This window comes from Tripterygium wilfordii, chromosome 19, assembly GCF_013401445.1.
Source record: "Tripterygium wilfordii isolate XIE 37 chromosome 19, ASM1340144v1, whole genome shotgun sequence".
NCBI classification, from domain to species: domain Eukaryota; kingdom Viridiplantae; phylum Streptophyta; class Magnoliopsida; order Celastrales; family Celastraceae; genus Tripterygium; species Tripterygium wilfordii.
This window is the reverse complement of record NC_052250.1, coordinates 14,712,662-14,731,150: the sequence shown is the minus strand read 5'-3', so window position 1 is coordinate 14,731,150 and position 18,489 is coordinate 14,712,662. Positions and strand designations below refer to the sequence as shown.

Below are 18,489 nucleotides of genomic sequence, written 5' to 3'. Positions count from 1 at the left end.
AACTCGTTACAATGAAATAACAACTGTAGTTAAATTTAGGCATGAATATCTATCTTTTCAAGGAGATTCGAGCCCTCCGTAATTATTCTTTCTCTTAGGAATCGGTGCAATATGATTCTCTTGACTCAAACCTTCTAGGATACAACAGCCTGACTTGATCATATGGATGACTCAAACCTGCACACAAATAGTTAGCTCGAAACCCCATAAAGAAATCAACCATCTCTTTCTTGAATATGTGTAGTTCGTAAACCTATCACAACAACTGGATGAGTTGTTCATCCCCTATTCAATATGGAAGTTTAAATTTCCATTAAATTTATCGAAAATGACATGTAATTCATCAATTTTGTAGCCCATGGGAGCTCAGCAGGTTTATTCCATTGATTTAATCAATGGAATAGCTTTATTCCAGATTCTATTTTTTTAAAGCACAGTTTAAGTCATTATTTTAGTTCTGGATTCATTGTTTTTTTCAAATTCCATTGAAAAAAATAATGAAATTAAGATTTTACCAATGAAATTAAGATTTTACCGATAAAACTCATCGACAATAGATCTTGTTAGAAAGAGCTTTATGCACTGATTTTGAATATGTAATTTTTTAAAAAATCTAACATGTATTTTGAGAGTTAAAACGTTTTAAAATTTCGTTTAAGAGACTTGGGCTACCTAGCACTACTATAAATTTATAGAAACACAATGAATAGACTAATTAAGATAACAAATCAAATTTTTAATTACATTAACAAAATAAGGAATCAAGCAAATCATCTTTGACACCAACAAGAGTTGGTTTGGTTGGCAATCGACTGGGTTAGGTATATGTATGCCTAAGGTTGGATTCCAACTACAAGTAATTTCTCTGTGATATTTTTTTTACAAAAAAAAAAAGCAAATCATCTTTGGCATTCGTGGACTTGAATGGGTTGAAATCCAAAATAACACAATCCCCAACCTCGTAAAAGCGTTTGACTTCTGTAATGGCACGAGCCCAGCAGCAGTAGAGGCCCAATTCAGATTGTCTTCGACAGTCAAAGATCTAGAGGAACGTCGTAGCCGATAATGACATTACCTTCTCTTCGACCTGAGATTGCACGATCTCATCCTCTGATTCCCTGACTCTTATATGTGTGTGTGTGTATATATATATATATATATGTATGTATGTATGTATGTATGTATGTATACATACTTGGAGTGTTGCAGGAAGCGATCTGGCTAATTTGATTCTGACACAAGAAGATATCCTCAACCAGTCCGCTGGCACAACTGGTGTAGCCTCTGACACTTAGAGTTATCCCACGTCCCGTCATAGAGTAGAGTCAGAATGGTCAGAGCAAAGTTATAAGAAAGGTATGGTTTGTCTCTAACGGTAACCTGATAAGGATCAAACGATTATCGTCCAGACACGTGTCTCCAACATGGCAGGATAAATAGCAAAATCCTGCCACGATGAAAGGATCTTCTTCTTCCTCGGATTCTTCTACTGCTTCTTCGTCTGGCCTCCATTTTTCCCATCAACATTATGTCTTCGACACAATCTTTATCCCAATCTTTGAACCACATTCCGGACTGGTTTATATTCATTGCCTTTATATTTGATTACTGCCTCAAAAGGACCCTCGATTATCATTCTAACTTGAGCGTCGGAGTGTCTTTAACAGGTACCACACCGGTGCAATATTTTTATCCTGATTCTTCTATCCAGGACACAAGTTGTTGGTGGCTCAACGATACAAATCTTTGATTGTAGATTCTACCCTCTACAACGTCCATCTTTCTTCTGTTCGAGGCAAATTATGACTCACTAGACTACCTTCTTTGTTCAATATCTCTATCATCTCCTGCTCTTTCTTCCCATTTTTTTTGTATGTGAGAATACGTGATGAGTGATTAAGGGCTCAAGGCCAATGAGGGTAGAAACCAAATTTCGGGGTGGAGAGATCCTTGAGGTTCCGGCACTGAGCAAGGGTAAGGCAACGGAGCTTTGGGCCTTTTTTGAAAACTTAAGCCCAACAATCCTGGGCTCTGCTCTAGTAAAATAGACCAACTTGGGCCTTGCATTAGGAATCTGCTAGTTAGCCTTTGGGATGGATGGATACCGAGTGGTGAAGGAGTTGGTCTCTTATCTCATATTGTTTAGGAGAAAATGTGTATAATAAGAGTTTTTCTTAGATTCAAACTACTATGAGATGATGTTGAGCTTGAAAAGACAAAATCACGAGACCAATATGATTGGTCTAAAGCATACAAAGTGTTGTTAATGATGAGTAGTGAGGAGCTATTACAAATAAGTTAACAGTTTTTTTTTTGTTAATCTATAACTAAGGAGTATAATCAGTCAGTTGTTAACACAAAGTGCAATTGAGGTGGACCAAATGAATTGCCTAGTGAATTCAAAGTAAAGAATAATCCAAATAAGAGATCAAAATGATGTATTTGTTGTGTAGTTGCGCTCCCCAAAACAAACTCGTTGCATCACAATTTTTTCCACAGAAATAGGACAAAAAAATGAATGGCAACTAGGCTTTGTTTGCTCCGATGTCGTAGCATGACGTAATACTCATGACGTGATCAAATTAATAATACTCAGATTCACAAGCCCTGTTTTAAAGATAAAAGCCTTGGCTGGCTTCCACATGCTTTTGTCTTTACCTATTTTAGATACAAGGGCAGGCTTGGCTGGCTTCCATATCCTCTTTTCTCATGGGAGCCCGCAAAACAAGGTCATTGATGAGTACTATAAAAGTGAAGTCACAGACCCATTATATATAGTAATTTTTTCGGAAGCGATAGTACGCCGGGACTGGCCTCGGCAATTTGTTTAAATAATAGCTTCTATAATTTGAATTTAATAATTTGAGATGTATGTCATATCAATCATTTTTTTTTTTAATTTTAAAATTTATAACTTTTTCCCCCTTTAAATATGAATAGAAGATTCTAGAAAATTATGGAGTTAGGTGCACCAAATATAATTATAATAATATTATATACTCCTACTGCATATGTGCGTACTACCACTTTCTTCCAAAGAACCTATAGACTACCACTGCACACACACACACGCCGACGGTAGAACTGTAGAAGCCGCAAAATAAATAGAAAAAGCGCCACGGCTTTTGTGTTTCTGGCCAAACTGACTTTCGCAAATAAATGTGTAATTTACCTAAAATGCCTAAATTAAGTGAGAGTGGGAGGGGTGGATGGTGGAACCATTGAAAAGTTATTTGGATTGATATTTTAGAGAGTTTAAAAAAAAAACAAACGTGAATCACAAGGTCCCAGTTGACTTGGGTCCACGGATCAGAATAGTATTGAAAAGGACGTTACAATATTTAATATGATTTGAAAAGGAATTTGTAAAAAAACTTTAATTATAGTGGTATATTCAATGCACCAACCGGGCCGGTCAAGTGCCAACTGCCGACGCCTTGTGTTTAGAACAATTATAATGGTGTAATTTTATCCAAATCAATAAAATATATTGAGGAATGTGTTTTGTTAATGTGATTGAGTCAATAAAATGTATTGATATAATGATGTAAATTTACTAGTTTGATTTTTTTCGTAATAGAGGTGAGACCTAGTATTGATTTTTATGTAAAAGTGTGTGTGTGTATGTTGAAATGGATCCCATTTTAGACAAGATGAGCCAACATGAGAGCTAGTCAAACATCATTTCCCATGCTTGACTCATTAGAATTGAGATAACAAAAAATCATTGTTGTGTTACCAGTTAAGTCCATGGATCAATAATTTTCTAATATCTAAGATCCATGAATATCTAAATCTTCTTAATCATTGCATTTGCTCTTATTTCTCAAAAGATGAACCACACGTTTACAGTGGCACTGTAGAGGTGAGGTGAGGCCCATTGAAAGTGCGCGCCTGTCATTATTTATAGACATAACATGTGTAGTGGTTTCCTCTTAACTATTCATTAATATAAAGTTGTTTACTTGGACATTTGGACCATCTGAATAGTAGCTTAGATACAGCTTATCAAAAAAAAAAAAAGGTTAGATACGTGGCAAATCCTTCTTGTTGGCACATGAGTTTTGTAATGCACTATGCATGCAAGTCGTTTATGAGCTTCTAATTTAATTGAACTGACATTATAATTAATTAGTTTATTACACCATGCACATGAGCTCACGACTTTGCCATGCTACCAACCATAGATATTTCATCACCCTTGGGACTTGGGATTAGCCAGCGAGAACCATAAAAAAAAATATAATAAAAAAGGTTCGGATCAACTTCCATTGTCCCTAACGTCTTTCTTTACAGTGTGAAGAAAGCACTCATAAAATAAATAAATTTGATTTTGTGATGAGATAAAAGGAAATGAGGGGATGATGGAGAGATTTATTTTGAACAACATGCATCTAATTTATTTTTATTTTTTAAATGTCAAAAGGAAAGGAAACGATCGATGTAATGAATCATGATCGATCTGACAAATTTTAGATGGAAGCAATATCCATCCGACCATTCCAATTCTCTAGCTAGCCTAGCTTTAGGTAAAGAACTACGTTTCAAGATACAAGGTATATAAATTGAAATAGAAATAGGGGGTTCGTGTTGGTCTAGTCCTACTGACACAAGTTCTAATTTTAGTAAGCAAGACTTAGTCAAACGGACAAGCCTTTCTGACAGGGCCCCATTACCTTTTGTTTATTAAAAAAAAATTCTAAAGAAATAGAATCTAGCTATGGTTTAATTAGCAAATGTATTAGAGTAGCTGCTCTATAATATCTTGTCATTCGTCTTTGAGAATTTACTTTTTGTACATTAACGGTAAACTTAACGAGAGTATCAACCTACGCCCTCTCATATGACAGGGATGACAATGACTTGGGTACCCTCCCAATTAAAAAATATCAAAATCGTTTTCATTTAAAATACTCTATATCAAAACATTTAAAAAATCATTTAAATTTCCAAACCTAAAATCGTTCAATAATCGTTTACTATCGACTACCCGATTATCATTTAACTTTTAATATTTTTATTTTTTATTTGGTGATTATATTAATATAAATTAATATTGAGTATAATTTATATTAATTATGATTTTATAATTCAAATTAGTGTATTTTTTAGTTTTATTAGTATGATTCTACAAATATATACGTTTTAATATGTTTTATCATGTTATAATTTAATATCCTAATAGCATACATTTATAAATGATTTATAATATTATTACTATAATGGATCTTTTTATTGAACGGTTCAGATACTCTAACCCGGCATCAAAAATCAAACCTGACCCTAAACCATGACGGGTTTGATAACCAAAATCAAAATTGTTTCCAAAACTTTTATGATCGATTTTTGGGTTTTAAACAGATCAAATATCCTATTGATAATGTTCCGGATCGATTTTTTTTACGATCCCTATCATATGACTCTCGGATATTTTTTTGTTTCCTTCAAAGGGCAGTAAGTCAGAAAATTCGGCTGTTTAAAGACTAAGGTTACCTAGTCAACCACCACTATCGTCACTACCTTGACGTCCTACTATCTCGAATAATCTGATGATATATATATATATATATATGCGTGTATGTGTGTGCAGTAGTCATAAATATAGATATATATTGGTGAATACGGAGATCATCACTAACTCGATTAGTGCCTCATCTTCTTCAAAGCTACACAATATTCATATATCGATCCCATCCCCATCCCCCTCCCCTCCTTTGTGTAATTAATTTTAGCTCTACTTTTTTAATTGGTATTTATTAATTACAATAGGTATGGACACGAAAGTTATTTCCACCGGAATCCGGTACTCTAATTTGCCGGAAAGTTACGTGAGGCCGGAGTCAGAGCGACCGAGGCTGTCCGAAGTTTCGACCTGCGAAAATGTCCCAGTCATCGACTTGGGTTGCCAGGACAGGACCCAGATTGTTCGACAAATAGGAGATGCCTGCGAAGACTACGGCTTTTTCCAGGTTCAGCAGTAAAATCCATTTTTGTGATTAAAAACAAGTGGTAAAATTCAATCAATCAGACTTTTATTTTGATCTTTTAATTCCTTTTGACATAAATATATCTAATCTGTATTACATATAGATAGATGCATATATATGCATGGGATGAGATTGATGTTAAAAAATATTGATTGCAGGTGATAAATCATGGGGTGAGTAGGGAAGTAACAGAGCAGATGCTACAAGTGGCGTTTGATTTCTTCAGCCTGCCGGTGGAGGAGAAGCTGAAGCTCTACTCGGACGACCCCTCAAAGACAATGAGATTGTCTACAAGTTTTAACGTGAATAAGGAGAAAGTTCACAACTGGAGAGACTATCTCAGACTCCACTGTTATCCCCTCAACAAATACCTTCCTGAGTGGCCTTCCAATCCACTTTCCTTCAAGTAAGTTATTTCTCTCATTCTGTCTCTGTCTCTGTCTCTCATTAAACTTAATTAATCAGACTCTTTCTTTTCCTTTTCTTTTTCTTTTTCTTTCTCTTGGAGCTACTAAACTATAAATCACCCAACGTGACAACACAAACTTACAAACATATATGCATATATAATGAGTAATATAGCCCAAGCAATGAGCTCTCTCTAGCGACGGGTCAACTGTAGTTGTAGTACTAAGCTAAACTAGCTAGTAGCCTAGTACTAGAAATGTATGTATTAATGTATGTATAGCATTTCCCACTTACTCATAAGCAGCTATAGTGCTATATATATAATTATATATATGTAGCTAGCGCCTAGCTGGGGGCATACAGAGCATCACCGTCATCCATGAACCATGATACACCACGGTGTCTATGAATCTAGCTACAGTGTTTGATTGATGAATAGATTCCCATGGTCATAGGCTCTTTTACTTTTACTTTGACAGGGACTAAATAACCGCTCCAACCGTGATAGCTAGAATTGGTACATTTTATATATATACACCCTGGATGGATTCGTCATTTCATCATGATATATAATTAATTAAGTTTTCCGAGAACAGACTTGTCGCAATATTAATTCTTTACTATGAGATGAGAATGGTACTATTAATGATACAGATAGTATAGCAAAAATAATTTTAAAAAAAAACTTAATATATTGCTGATACATATGGGGGCCTATAGGGAAATTGTGAGGAATTACTGCATACAAGTGCGACAACTTGGGTACAGACTTGAAGAGTTGATAGCAGAGAGCTTGGGGTTGGAAAAGGATTACGTAACCAAGGTTTTGGGTGATCAAGGACAACATATGGCGGTCAACTACTATCCACCATGTCCGGAGCCAGAGCTGACTTACGGACTGCCTGGGCACACAGACCCCAATGCCCTCACAATTCTTCTTCAAGACCTCCAGGTCTCCGGCCTCCAAGTTCTTAAGGATGCCAAGTGGGTTGCCGTCAATCCTCACCCGAATGCCTTTGTCATCAACATTGGTGATCAATTACAGGTGATTAACCGTAATTTTACATATATGATGATCGAGTTTGTGTTGATGAATTCAATTCCATTTCCAAAAGGTAAATTAAGGTGGAGTTGATGATTAATGTTGTTTCAGGCTTTGAGTAATGGAAGGTACAAGAGTGTGTGGCACAGAGCCGTTGTCAACGCCGATAAGCCAAGAATGTCGGTTGCTTCCTTTCTTGTCCCCAGCGATGATGCGGTAATCAGTCCTCCAAAAGCTCTAGTTGGTCATGATGGCTCCGGAGCCTTATACAGGGATTTCACTTATCCAGAATACTACACCAAGTTTTGGAGCAGGAACCTTGACCAAGAACATTGCCTAGAACTCTTCAAGAAGCACTAGCTACCACTTAGCTATCTCTTGCAATTGCTTAATAAAAATACCAACCTACCTCGCTAGCTTATCTTGGAAGTTGGAATCGCAATTAATACTGCTCGCTTCATTTCTTGTTTAATTAAGCACTTGGGACCTCCAATTTTCTTTACTGGGTCTGGTGGTTCAACTGTTCTTGGTTTGTGCCCATGCATGCACATTAATTTTTTGTTACTGTTTTTAAGGTAAACCTGAATCCTAAAATAAGAAAAATCAAACTACAAGCATGAGATAATGTCCGAGTCACGAACTAGGTCGCTCTCTTTAAGACGATTTCGTGACTTTGCCTTGGAATTGTGTTAGCATATATATTACCATCTGTAATAGCACTCATCTCTATACTAGTAACACTTCATCCGTTTTGAGCGGGTCTATATTAGTTGCACGGATTACGCACCTCTCTACATTAGTAAAACTTTGTCCGTTTTGAGCGGATCCATATTAGTTGCACGGTGCTAGTTTGAGACTAAGAAAAACACTTGTTACTAGTTTGAAAGTTTGATCAATCATATTTTGTACTTCACATCTTCCCCTGAATGATGTGGGACAAGAGATTTAGTCTCATCACCACTCGATAGTTCATCTAGTATCATCAAACTTAATATCGCATAAGCTTGTGGCCCCACCCCACTCAAGCAGGTGATTCATCATCTCTTTAAATTGACTTTCTCAATTATTTGAATCACAAAATACGATCACCTTGGAACATTCTCTTTTATCATTGACAAACAATAAATTTTTTTGTCCAACTTCATCGGTGGCTGCAAATTTAGGCTCAAGATTCACTTTTACATTGTAATTTTGTCCAACCTCCTTCACTTTTTAATATAGCGGACGAAATACAAAACCGAATAACAAACACTGGACTAATGCTGAGCAACACTGAGATGTATCTGAATAACATTGTCTCGGGCCAACAATCAGATAGGTTAAACAAAAACAAAAAACAAAAATAACACATGAATTGGATCAAGATTCTTGATTTCCCCTTTATAAAGAAAGATCATCTCCATCAAATTTAGGAGCCCTATCACTGCGCACTAAATGTGTGTTGCTGGAACACACCAACAAAATTGGTATTGTGAAGAATACACGATAACTAAATAAGAAGAAGCAGATTTCATCTCCATAAGAAACAGTGTGGTGAAGAAACTTTGTGTATTCATTATTGAACATAACATATATTGTAGACTAGATATACGAACTAGTAACAAATCAATAAAATTAAAAGGATATACTATAAAAGGTGTATGGAGAGGACCAATCTGTATAAACAAATCAATAAAATTAAAAGGATATACTATAAAAGGTGTATGGAGAGGACCAATCTGTATTAACAAATCAATAAAATTAAAAGGATATACTATAAAAGGGGTATGGAGAAGGAGGAGATCATATTTGTACTACGAGAGTGATAATACCAAAAATAACCTCCAATAAGAATATGCCACGTGTCCTCACATCTGGCATAGAATGGAGAGCATGTACCAGAGGATGAACATCTATGAGGGTCCTCATGTGACTGAGTCCTCGGTTCACCTCTCGGATTCACTCGTGATTGATGCTCGAACACGTGGAGAGCTCGATGTAAGCAAGGCTCGGAGAAATGACACGCACTCTTGGACAAAGCTTTCTAAGCACACCCACTTTTGGACAAAGCTTCCTCGGCACACCACTTGCTCGGTCAAAATTGCAAACAAAATTCAAAGAGACCACTTTTTGGTCTTTGCTTGTTCGGTCAAACAAAAGCACAATTGTGCTTAAGTTGTTGATTAGTTAAAGAGCATTAAATGCTCGGCAATTTTGGAGTATGCTCGGGTAAACAAAGCCTAGCAAGTGGATCCTTGATAAACATGATATGCTCGGCAAAGACTAAATTTTAGGTAGAGAGAGAAACACCAAAGGCAAGGTTTATTTAGAGTGAGAAGATGTGGGGAACAAATAAGAGTGATGAGTCCTATTTATAGGATGAACACGCATCCCGAAGGACATGCCCGAAAAAAAATCATTTCAAATACTCGCATTAGATCCCTTGATTTAAGCAGTCGAAGAGACATCCTCACATTAAATACGGAACAGTGACGACACTTCCAGTCCAGTCAACTAAATGTCCAGGACTAAAAGCGTGGGACATATGATAATACCAAAAATAACCTCCACTAAGAACATGCCACGTCTCCTCACATCTATCATAGAATGGAGAGCATACCAAAGGATGAACATCTAAAAGGGCGAGGAGAAGAGTTCCATGGCATGACCATAGGACCACCCTCGATACCCCGTCGAGCATACATGCTCGGTTCCATAGAACAACCTATCCCGGTGCTATGCCCCATAAGAGAAACGATTACTTGAGGAGTAACCTACATATCCACGTCCTCACCGAGATCTTCCACAACCGCTTGTAACTGCCACTTCCTAACCAGTATAAGAGGGGACCATCCACCACAGGTAACAAGGACATGCTACTTTTCCTATTCTTGCACACTTAATCGCTATTTGAGGGAAGAGAGCTCCGAACACCAAGCACTTTTCATTCTTGTCTAAGTACTGACTTGAGCGTTGGAGAAGTCTCCCCGAGCGTAACCTCGGGGACCCCCTAGCTTACATGTTTCATTGTGCAAGGTGAACTTGGCATAGCATAGCACAGCACAGCACAACTTCGCATAGCATAACACAACCCAACATACCATAACATAACTCAGCATAACATAACATCTTTTGATCAATGATGTCATTAGAACCAGAGAAAGTTTTGTACGTCGTCAGAGAGGAATTATGTTTCAGAGAAAATTTGAGAGAGAGGAAGCTGCTAGGGTTGGTTATGTTATTAGGTATATTTAAATTTACCATTACGTAATGTAAAAGAAAAAAGGATTACTTAATAAAAGACAAAATAAAAAAAAAGATAAAAATAAAAAGTTTGGACTGCATGGGCCTTTAAATGATACTCTAATTCTGGAGAAGAGATTCAATAAGCCCAAACCCATTGCTGTTCAAAAAGATGATAGGGCCCAGTTAAGTGATACTTGTCGTGAAGGTCAAAGATGGGCCACTGACCATTTCCTCAAAACTATTCCATATAATCGAATCGTCTTGTCTTTGTTATCCATTCCACTTTTCCTGGAAAATTCAGACTCCCGACACTTCAAAGCCCAACGCCTCCTCTCATAACCAAGAAAAAGTATTCATCGTTCTCTGAATTGGTTTGCCATCAAACGTCAATTTCCCGATAGTGGAAGCCGGAAGGCAAAGAAGATGGACAACTCGAGCCAAGACTCCTTCCTTAGATTGGGAAACTGTGTCACCTATGATTCCCCCCATCCTCTTTATTCCTTGGCCTTGTCCTCCACCCCCTCCCGCATCCAACCCCATCACCAAACTGTCGCCGTCGGCAGCTTCATCGAGGACTTCAACAATCGTGTCGACATCCTCTCCTTCGATCCCGAAACCCTCTCTCTCAAGCCCAACCCTTCTCTCTCATTCGAACATCCTTATCCACCTACCAAACTCATGTTCCACCCCTCTTCCCTCCGCAAATCCGCCTCCGACCTCCTCGCCTCCTCCGGTGACTTCCTCCGTCTCTGGGAGATCCGAGACACTTCTATTGAACCCCTCTCTGTTCTTAACAACTCCAAGACCAGCGAATTTTGTGCTCCTCTCACATCCTTCGACTGGAACGAGGTTGAGCCCAAGCGAATTGGGACTTCCAGCATCGACAATACCTGCACCATCTGGGACATCGAAAAGGGTGTTGTTGAAACCCAGTTAATTGCCCACGATAAGGAAGTGTACGATATTGCCTGGGGGGACGCAAGGGTTTTCGCATCTGTTTCCGCCGATGGGTCCGTGAGGATATTCGATTTGAGGGATAAGGAGCACTCTACCATAGTCTACGAGAGCCCTCAACCGGATACGCCTTTGCTCAGATTGGCTTGGAACAAGCAGGATTTGAGGTACATGGCCACGATTCTAATGGATAGCAATAAAGTTGTGATCTTGGATATCAGATCACCTACTATGCCCGTGGCGGAATTGGAGAGGCACAGAGCCTGCGTTAATGCCATTGCTTGGGCTCCGCAGAGTTGCAGTCATATATGTTCGGTTGGGGATGACGCGCAGGCCCTCATTTGGGAATTGCCCACGGTGGCTGGGCCAAATGGGATCGATCCCTCATTGATGTGCTCTGCCGGGTCTGGAATTAACCAGCTGCAGTGGTCGGCTGCTCAACCGGACTGGATTGCCATTGCTTTCTCTAATAAAATGCAGTTTCTGAAAGTTTAAGGTATCTCTCAGCATCTCTTGGTGTTGGTTTTTATTCATTTGTTGCTCTATTCCTCTTGTTGGATATTACCGCAATTCCAGAGTCTGAAGACTTTATTCTCTTTCCCAATATTTGCTCTTGTTGGTTTGGTATTTAGTCTGACTTTTCTTTCTTGGAAGTAAGCTATCTTTATTAATTATTAGCCCTTTCCTCTTCAGCTAGCAGATGCCTATGGTTTGGCGGACTTCATTTTTTTCTTGGACTAGCACCACATCAAACCTGTGTTAATTAATGGTAGCTGTAGGACTATTTGGTGTGTTTCTTTTTGATGATTATGTGAGCATATTATAAGAGACTCTCGGGAGTGTTAGCAGAATGTCTGTTGTAATATTTGGTAGTTGAATTGATCAGTTCAATGGATCATGCTGTACAAAAAGGCCGGGAAACCCTTATTCATCTATAATGGAAACACCGGCTATTTTCAACCAAAGGTTTTTTTTTTTTTTTTTAAATGCAAATCTGCATATGTAGCATGGTATTCTGTTTGTAGATTTTATAGTCCCTACTTTTATGACCATTAATAATCTTAAACGAGAAAGACTCCATTAGAGTTGTGTATTGGTTACCAAATTCCAAAAGGCATAGATGTGGTACCGACTTGGTTTTTTCCTAGAAAAAAATTCTGGCAGTACAAAATTGAAATTCGGCTATTAGTTCACCCATGGCATGTATACCTTACAGAATTTCAAAATTACTTGACCCAATTTGTGTAATCACAGGCCAATGGGTCAAGCAAGCCCAAGAACCCGAACGAGGCCCACGATAAGGAATATCTGATCCAAATTCCCAACAGCTCTCCAACACCACGCCAGCATCTCACTAACATGACAGCAACCATTCGAATAAAGCTGCGACTTTATTGCAGAGAAAAAAAGAAAAGGGCAAACTCTGCTCGACTGCTATGACTGTTACCGATTAATCACTTGTTGGTTTTTGTTTGTGAAGTTTTCTCGATATATGTAATGTAAGAGCTTTAATTAAAAAAAACTTCCTCTACCATTGCCCAAAGGATTAGAGTGACACATTTTTGTGGGTGTGAATACAAGGCTTAATAGTTGAGACAGCTGTGGGGTTGTCTTTATTTACTCTCAGTCGGTCTGTAGGGAGTAGGGACATATCAGGTTGGGGTTGCTTGCAAGTTTATAGCTTTTCTGGAAATCATTGGAAAGTGAAATGACTTTTGAAAAATGTGCTCATTTAAAATGACTGCCGCTATTACCACATCAGAATACTGCAAATAGTTTAAGTGGTAAGTACGTATCTTTTTATTTTCTTAATACTTGAATAGAATGAAATTAAAGATACAGAATTCGCAGTGGTATTCAGTATATTCATGGAATTACATAACACAGAATGAGTATGTGTTTATGAGTACATTCATCTGCTCTCTGCAATGGGCCAACTGGACCCAGAAATGTGGGTTTCCGTTATTTTACCATTTCTAATCCATTGAAAGTTGAAACTTTAAAGGTTAGGTTGACACGGAAATCATCTTCATAATTGATCCCTTAGCAACTGACTTTCTCTCTTTTACTTCTTTTTCCTCTCCTTTGAATCTCATCTTATCACTCTTTCCTCGTCACTACATAAGAAGAAGATAAGGCAAAGGTGAGGAGAATCACTTCTCATACCTCCACTTACAAAAAATTTGAAATTTAAAAAGAAACCTTAAAAGTACTACTCCGTTTTCAGAGTATCGTGTAGAGGTAGAATGGTAACGTGAGAAAGGACAAGTAGAGAATTAGACTTTTCTTTATATATCTTGGCAACCGTAATTCACATGATAATCTGAAGCCAGCAATCAAAGCTGATAATAACTTACAGGCCGTCAGAGCTATATATAGTACTGTGATAGTAAACTTATACATTATAATCTTCATCAAACAGTAGTAGAACACTGAGTCCCCTGCTTTGAAGATAGAGGAACACCAGCTGGAAGCGTAGGTCCAAAAGCCATAACCGCAACACAGTCGACGTTAACTCTATACCGCCCGGAAACCCAAGTCCCAACCTTCCATCGGAGCCTTCCGTACACCTTCATATTCACCACCAGCTTCCCGGCCGTTTGATCACGCCCCACTTCATATCCAAGAGCAGGGGCCACGGGCAACCCAGTTCCCACCAGAGATGCTGTCAAGAGGTTGCTATCCTGGTGTCCTTGATAAAAAGGAGGAAGAGAAGAGTAGACAGTTATCTGCTGGCCTTTGTAGGATGCGTACACTTGCAACTGGTCGTAGTAAATGCCGACTTTCTGGTTCGGGTTTTTAGCGAGTAAGGTTAGTTGGATGGAGGAGTTGAGGAGTTGAGGGCCTGCAGAGAGGTTGAGTTGGTATATGTCAGCTTGTTGGAGGGAGAACTGAGGCTTATTTGGGTGCAGGATTAGCCAGACTAAAAGTATGATTGAAAGAATGGACGTAAACAAGCCAGAGATGGTGAAGAAGATCTTCTTGTAGCGCGTACCGATGTTCACAGCCCCTTGTTTTGCACAGTGTTTTGGAGATTTGATGGAGATCTGAGACATTTGCTGAAGAGAATGAGATTGAGAGAGAGAGAGAGATGAGGAGAATGAATGAAAAGATGAGATGGTGAGGGTTGATATATACACACAAAACACTTGACAGTGGAGGCAGAGAAATAAAGCAGCAATTATTTGGCTTTCTTTCTTTTTGCTTTTGACTAGAGCTTCCCATGAAAGAAAAATGTTTCATCCTCAATTTCTTAGTCCAATTTTCAACTCTATCAATATCTTGTTTCGTAATCAATATTTATCCCACGTGTCATATGGATTGGAGGTTAAAATGGGGGACAATTTTTTAGAGTTGTAGCATTGCTCGCAATGAAAATATACATATATATTTTTAACTGTCACAAACTTCGTGAATGCACCGTAACATTTTAATGTAGGGTCTAAAATGGCATAATATTTTTGGAGTGTTGGAAATTATTTTTTTTGAGGAATATTAATTTTATTATTTGTTGGTTAACATGTCCAAAATCCTAAAAAGAATTGTAGGACAAGTTGGGGGTCAGACAAGACCAACCTTTTATTATCTTTTTGAAAGTTAAGTTTGGAAAAACAGAGGAAGATACTGCTAGTGATTACCGCCCGGCTCTGATAAATAATGATATGAAAAGTGGCACTCAACAGTTGATGGGTCCTAATAAGATAATCCTGCCTGTCTTTGGACCTTTTGTGTTGCATTATTGACTTGCAGTTGAGCTTAATTGGCCTCTGAGAATCATGAAACATGAAGCAGGCTTTTTTACATGTATATTATCATATATATGTGCACATGCATGCATACATGCTTTTGTTATGTACTATAAATGATTAAATATGATGATAGCTTTGAGCAAAAATATCAAAATGGAGCAGACTCTTCTTTTCATCGTAATTGAAAGTAAAAAAAAAGTAAGGTAGGCTTTTTAATAAAAGAACTTGAAGAGACGGAGTGCTAGTCTTTTTTTTGTTGGTTGAATTGGACTTAATTTAATAAATAATAATGTTACTATGTGAGGTGAAATTATGGCTTTAGTGGCATCTCCATTTTCCCAAACCCAAGGATACTTTGTCGACTCTTGAGGTTCTTCGAGCCAAGAGTATCTTAGTGAGTTTGAGGGTTTCGCGAACCTAGAGTGTCTTCGTAAGGTCAAGGTGGTTGTAAATCGACTACGTCTTCGCAAGTTTGAGATCGGTGTGGTTCTCTCAGTCCGATGAACTCAAGTCAATTGGGAAGTTGATTAGGGATTTAGGTAAATTCACTAGATCTTGTAGGTTTGTGATTTAGAGTATTTCTTTGTATAATTGATTCATTATAGTGAATTTGAGAGAGGATAGTTGCTCATAGATCCAATCGACGTTTTTCCGTACTTTTTGTGACAATGCTTTTCTTGTTAATTTGACGTCTTCCTTTGTGTTTTTTTCTTTAATGCTTCCTTCATTGCTTATTGTGGAGATTGCCTTTGAATTTTTGTGTAAGTATAAAATCTGATTTGTGTTGAATTGAAGAATAGATTGAGTTGTGATTATTGGATTTGGATGATTGAGATGATATAGGGAATTTCAAACATACATTATGCATACCATGATTGGAGAAGGAATCCTATACAGGGGCTTGACCAAATATTAATATTTTTGGGGGGAATTTGGATGCAACAATGTTTTCAACGTTAGGTGTGGTGAAAAAGGTATATAAATTGCACGGAGTTATTTTTTTTTAAGTTGAAAAGATTCATGCGGATGGATGGATGGATGGATGGATGGTTGGAGGAACTGGGAGACAAGGAGAATCAGTTAAAACCCCCTGCCTTTATTTTTATTTTGTCTTTTTTTGGGAAGCAGTGCATCCATGATTAAATATTTTGTGGGTCTTGGTTTGTGTGTCGTTTATAGGGAGAAATTTTCAAATGACTCATGTACTTTCATGAAAGGATCAATTTGCTCCCTGAACTTCATTTAGGATCAATATGCCCCCTCACCTTCCACTTTCATATACCGTTAGACCATACTCATAATTTCCGTTAATTTTCGCTTATGTGATAGTTTTTTCAAACATGGCACCGTAAATAAATTAAACAAAAATTACATGGAAAATCAAATATTTGACCCGTGTTTGATTTTGACCAAACCCTAAAATCAATCTTCTCTCCCCACCCCCAACGCCTCTTCCGATTCTCTTCTCAGAAAATTGCATCCATCCATCTGATTTCGAAGGGCATTGCACGGGAAAATTGATTAAACTAGATTTGATTTCGAAGAAACCCTAAAATCCATCAATCTTTACCTTAACTCAGAGATCGAGAGGAAACCTTAGAGAAAAATGGAAGGGCTTGGATTCCAGAGCCATCTCTAGTAGCATAGCCAAAAGCCTATTGTGGGTGCTCTACTTCTGGTGATTTCGCCATTCTTCTTCTCTCTGTGCGAGTGTGTTTGTGTGTCGTTTTTCCGAGTTGGTGAAGGGAGGATGTGTGTTTTATGTGTATATATACACACAAATCTAGCTAGCTGTAATTGAGACACACACACGCATGTCTCTCTATCTAATTTCTGGTTTTATTTGTTTTGATTTCTTAGTTTTAGGCTTGATGAATCATCAACGAGTAGGGTTTTTTGAGTTTGAGGAGGGCTTGGATGTCGGATTGGTAGAGAGATGAAGCAGAGAAAAAGATGGAGGAGACGAAGTGTCAAATTTTTATTAGTCTCCATCACCTGCAATCCATGTCAGAAAGCTTGAAAATTAACTAATGGGAAAAAAGTGTCACGTCAGTGAAAATGGATGAAAATTGTGCGTAGGAGCTAACGAAATACATATGTGAAAGTTGAGGGACTCAATTGATCCGAAATGAAGTTCATGGGGTAAATTGATCCTTTCATCAAAGTTCAGGGGCTATCTCAAAACTTCTCCCTATATATATATGCAGCCGTTCATTACTTTCAAGCTAAGCAAAAACATATACTCCATATAATAACAACTCGGATTGAGGGGAGGGAGGTCCGTTACACCAAGTATCGAACTAAAGTCTTGTGCAGGTTATAAGCCGTTGGATTGTAAAAAGCAAATCCAACGGTTTCAATTTTTTATTAAATTTTTTCTCATCTGTCAAACTCCCTCTGTCTCCCCTACGTTGCTCGTTTCGTCTCAAATAACCACAAATTCAATCCTCCACCCACCCTTTCATCTTCCCCTTGTGAATTGCAGCGACTTCTCCCACATCTCCTCTATGCTCCATTCTCATCAACAAATACTCCATGTGAGAGAATATAAAGAGCTACAGTCTTTTCTGGTATGGATGCAGTGCAGGGGCTCTTGCCATTGACTTGGCCGCTTGGGTCTTAACCTTTTAAAAACCCCCAAAAACTCAAGCGTCGTTGTTTTAAGCACTGAAATTTTGTTGAATGATCTTGATTACGAGTTTGATGTTGTTATTGTTGTTGAGTATATGAAAATAAAGAGAGCAAAAACTGTTTCTATTGTCACTGTGGTGTTGAAGAAGGACCTATTCGGGGTAAGGAGGTCATTGGTGTGCTGATCAAGTGCGTGGTGGGTAGCAGGGGTATGGGCAGACATCGTCGAAGTGGTGAAAAATTGAGGGGAAGAAGAAGATGGAGAGAACAATTTTAGAGACATGTTTGTTTTGGTGGAGAGAGAAAATGAGTGAAATTTGAGAAAAAAAATGGTTTGTTGGATCAATCCAACGACTTATAACCAGCACAGGACTTCTTTAGTCCGGTACTTGGTGTACCGAACCTCTCCTCAATCCATATAACTCACTACGTTACGTAAGGTATATAGAAATGAGAAAAATGAAGATAAGATGACTTATTAATTTGTCTGAGT

General features: G+C 38.0%; 3 protein-coding genes across 4 annotated transcripts; 2 read left to right on the top strand and 1 right to left on the bottom strand.

Annotated features, from left to right (window-relative positions):
• The first annotated feature begins 5,615 nt into the window (after positions 1-5,615).
• Positions 5,616-8,054, top strand: LOC119985694 (protein DOWNY MILDEW RESISTANCE 6-like). The gene is made up of 4 exons (XM_038830014.1): positions 5,616-5,969; positions 6,146-6,393; positions 7,116-7,440; positions 7,549-8,054. Exons 1-4 carry the CDS (start codon positions 5,772-5,774, stop codon positions 7,795-7,797), a joined length of 1,020 nt encoding a protein of 339 aa, XP_038685942.1. The 5' UTR covers positions 5,616-5,771; the 3' UTR covers positions 7,798-8,054.
• Positions 8,055-10,945: 2,891 nt separating this feature from the next.
• LOC119985693 (protein TRANSPARENT TESTA GLABRA 1-like) lies at positions 10,946-13,173 on the top strand. 2 transcript variants are annotated; one of them, XM_038830013.1, is made up of 2 exons: positions 10,946-12,112; positions 12,871-13,173. In XM_038830013.1, the coding sequence occupies exon 1, from the start codon at positions 11,086-11,088 to the stop codon at positions 12,109-12,111; it is 1,026 nt and encodes a 341-aa protein (XP_038685941.1). In that variant the 5' UTR covers positions 10,946-11,085; the 3' UTR covers position 12,112; positions 12,871-13,173. The 2 variants fall into 2 exon arrangements, with proteins under 2 accessions (XP_038685941.1, XP_038685940.1); XM_038830012.1 differs by lacking the exon at positions 12,871-13,173 and adding an exon at positions 12,310-12,581 and having other exon boundaries at positions 10,948-12,112.
• Positions 13,174-13,885: 712 nt separating this feature from the next.
• LOC119986066 (NDR1/HIN1-like protein 26) lies at positions 13,886-14,710 on the bottom strand. Its single transcript, XM_038830613.1, has one exon. The coding sequence runs from the start codon at positions 14,670-14,672 to the stop codon at positions 14,031-14,033; it is 642 nt and encodes a 213-aa protein (XP_038686541.1). The 5' UTR covers positions 14,673-14,710; the 3' UTR covers positions 13,886-14,030.
• Between the last annotated feature and the right edge of the window lie 3,779 nt (positions 14,711-18,489).

Excerpts from the sequence above, each read along its gene's own strand:
- LOC119985693 (XM_038830013.1), top strand. The coding sequence starts at position 11,086 with ATGGACAACTCGAGCCAAGACTCCTTCCTTAGATTGGGAAACTGTGTC.
- LOC119985694 (XM_038830014.1), top strand. The coding sequence starts at position 5,772 with ATGGACACGAAAGTTATTTCCACCGGAATCCGGTACTCTAATTTGCCG. Across the intron at positions 6,394-7,115 it reads TCCAATCCACTTTCCTTCAA|GGAAATTGTGAGGAATTACT; the intron begins GTAAGTTATTTC and ends GGGGGCCTATAG. Across the intron at positions 7,441-7,548 it reads ACATTGGTGATCAATTACAG|GCTTTGAGTAATGGAAGGTA; the intron begins GTGATTAACCGT and ends ATGTTGTTTCAG.
- LOC119986066 (XM_038830613.1), bottom strand. The coding sequence starts at position 14,672 with ATGTCTCAGATCTCCATCAAATCTCCAAAACACTGTGCAAAACAAGGG.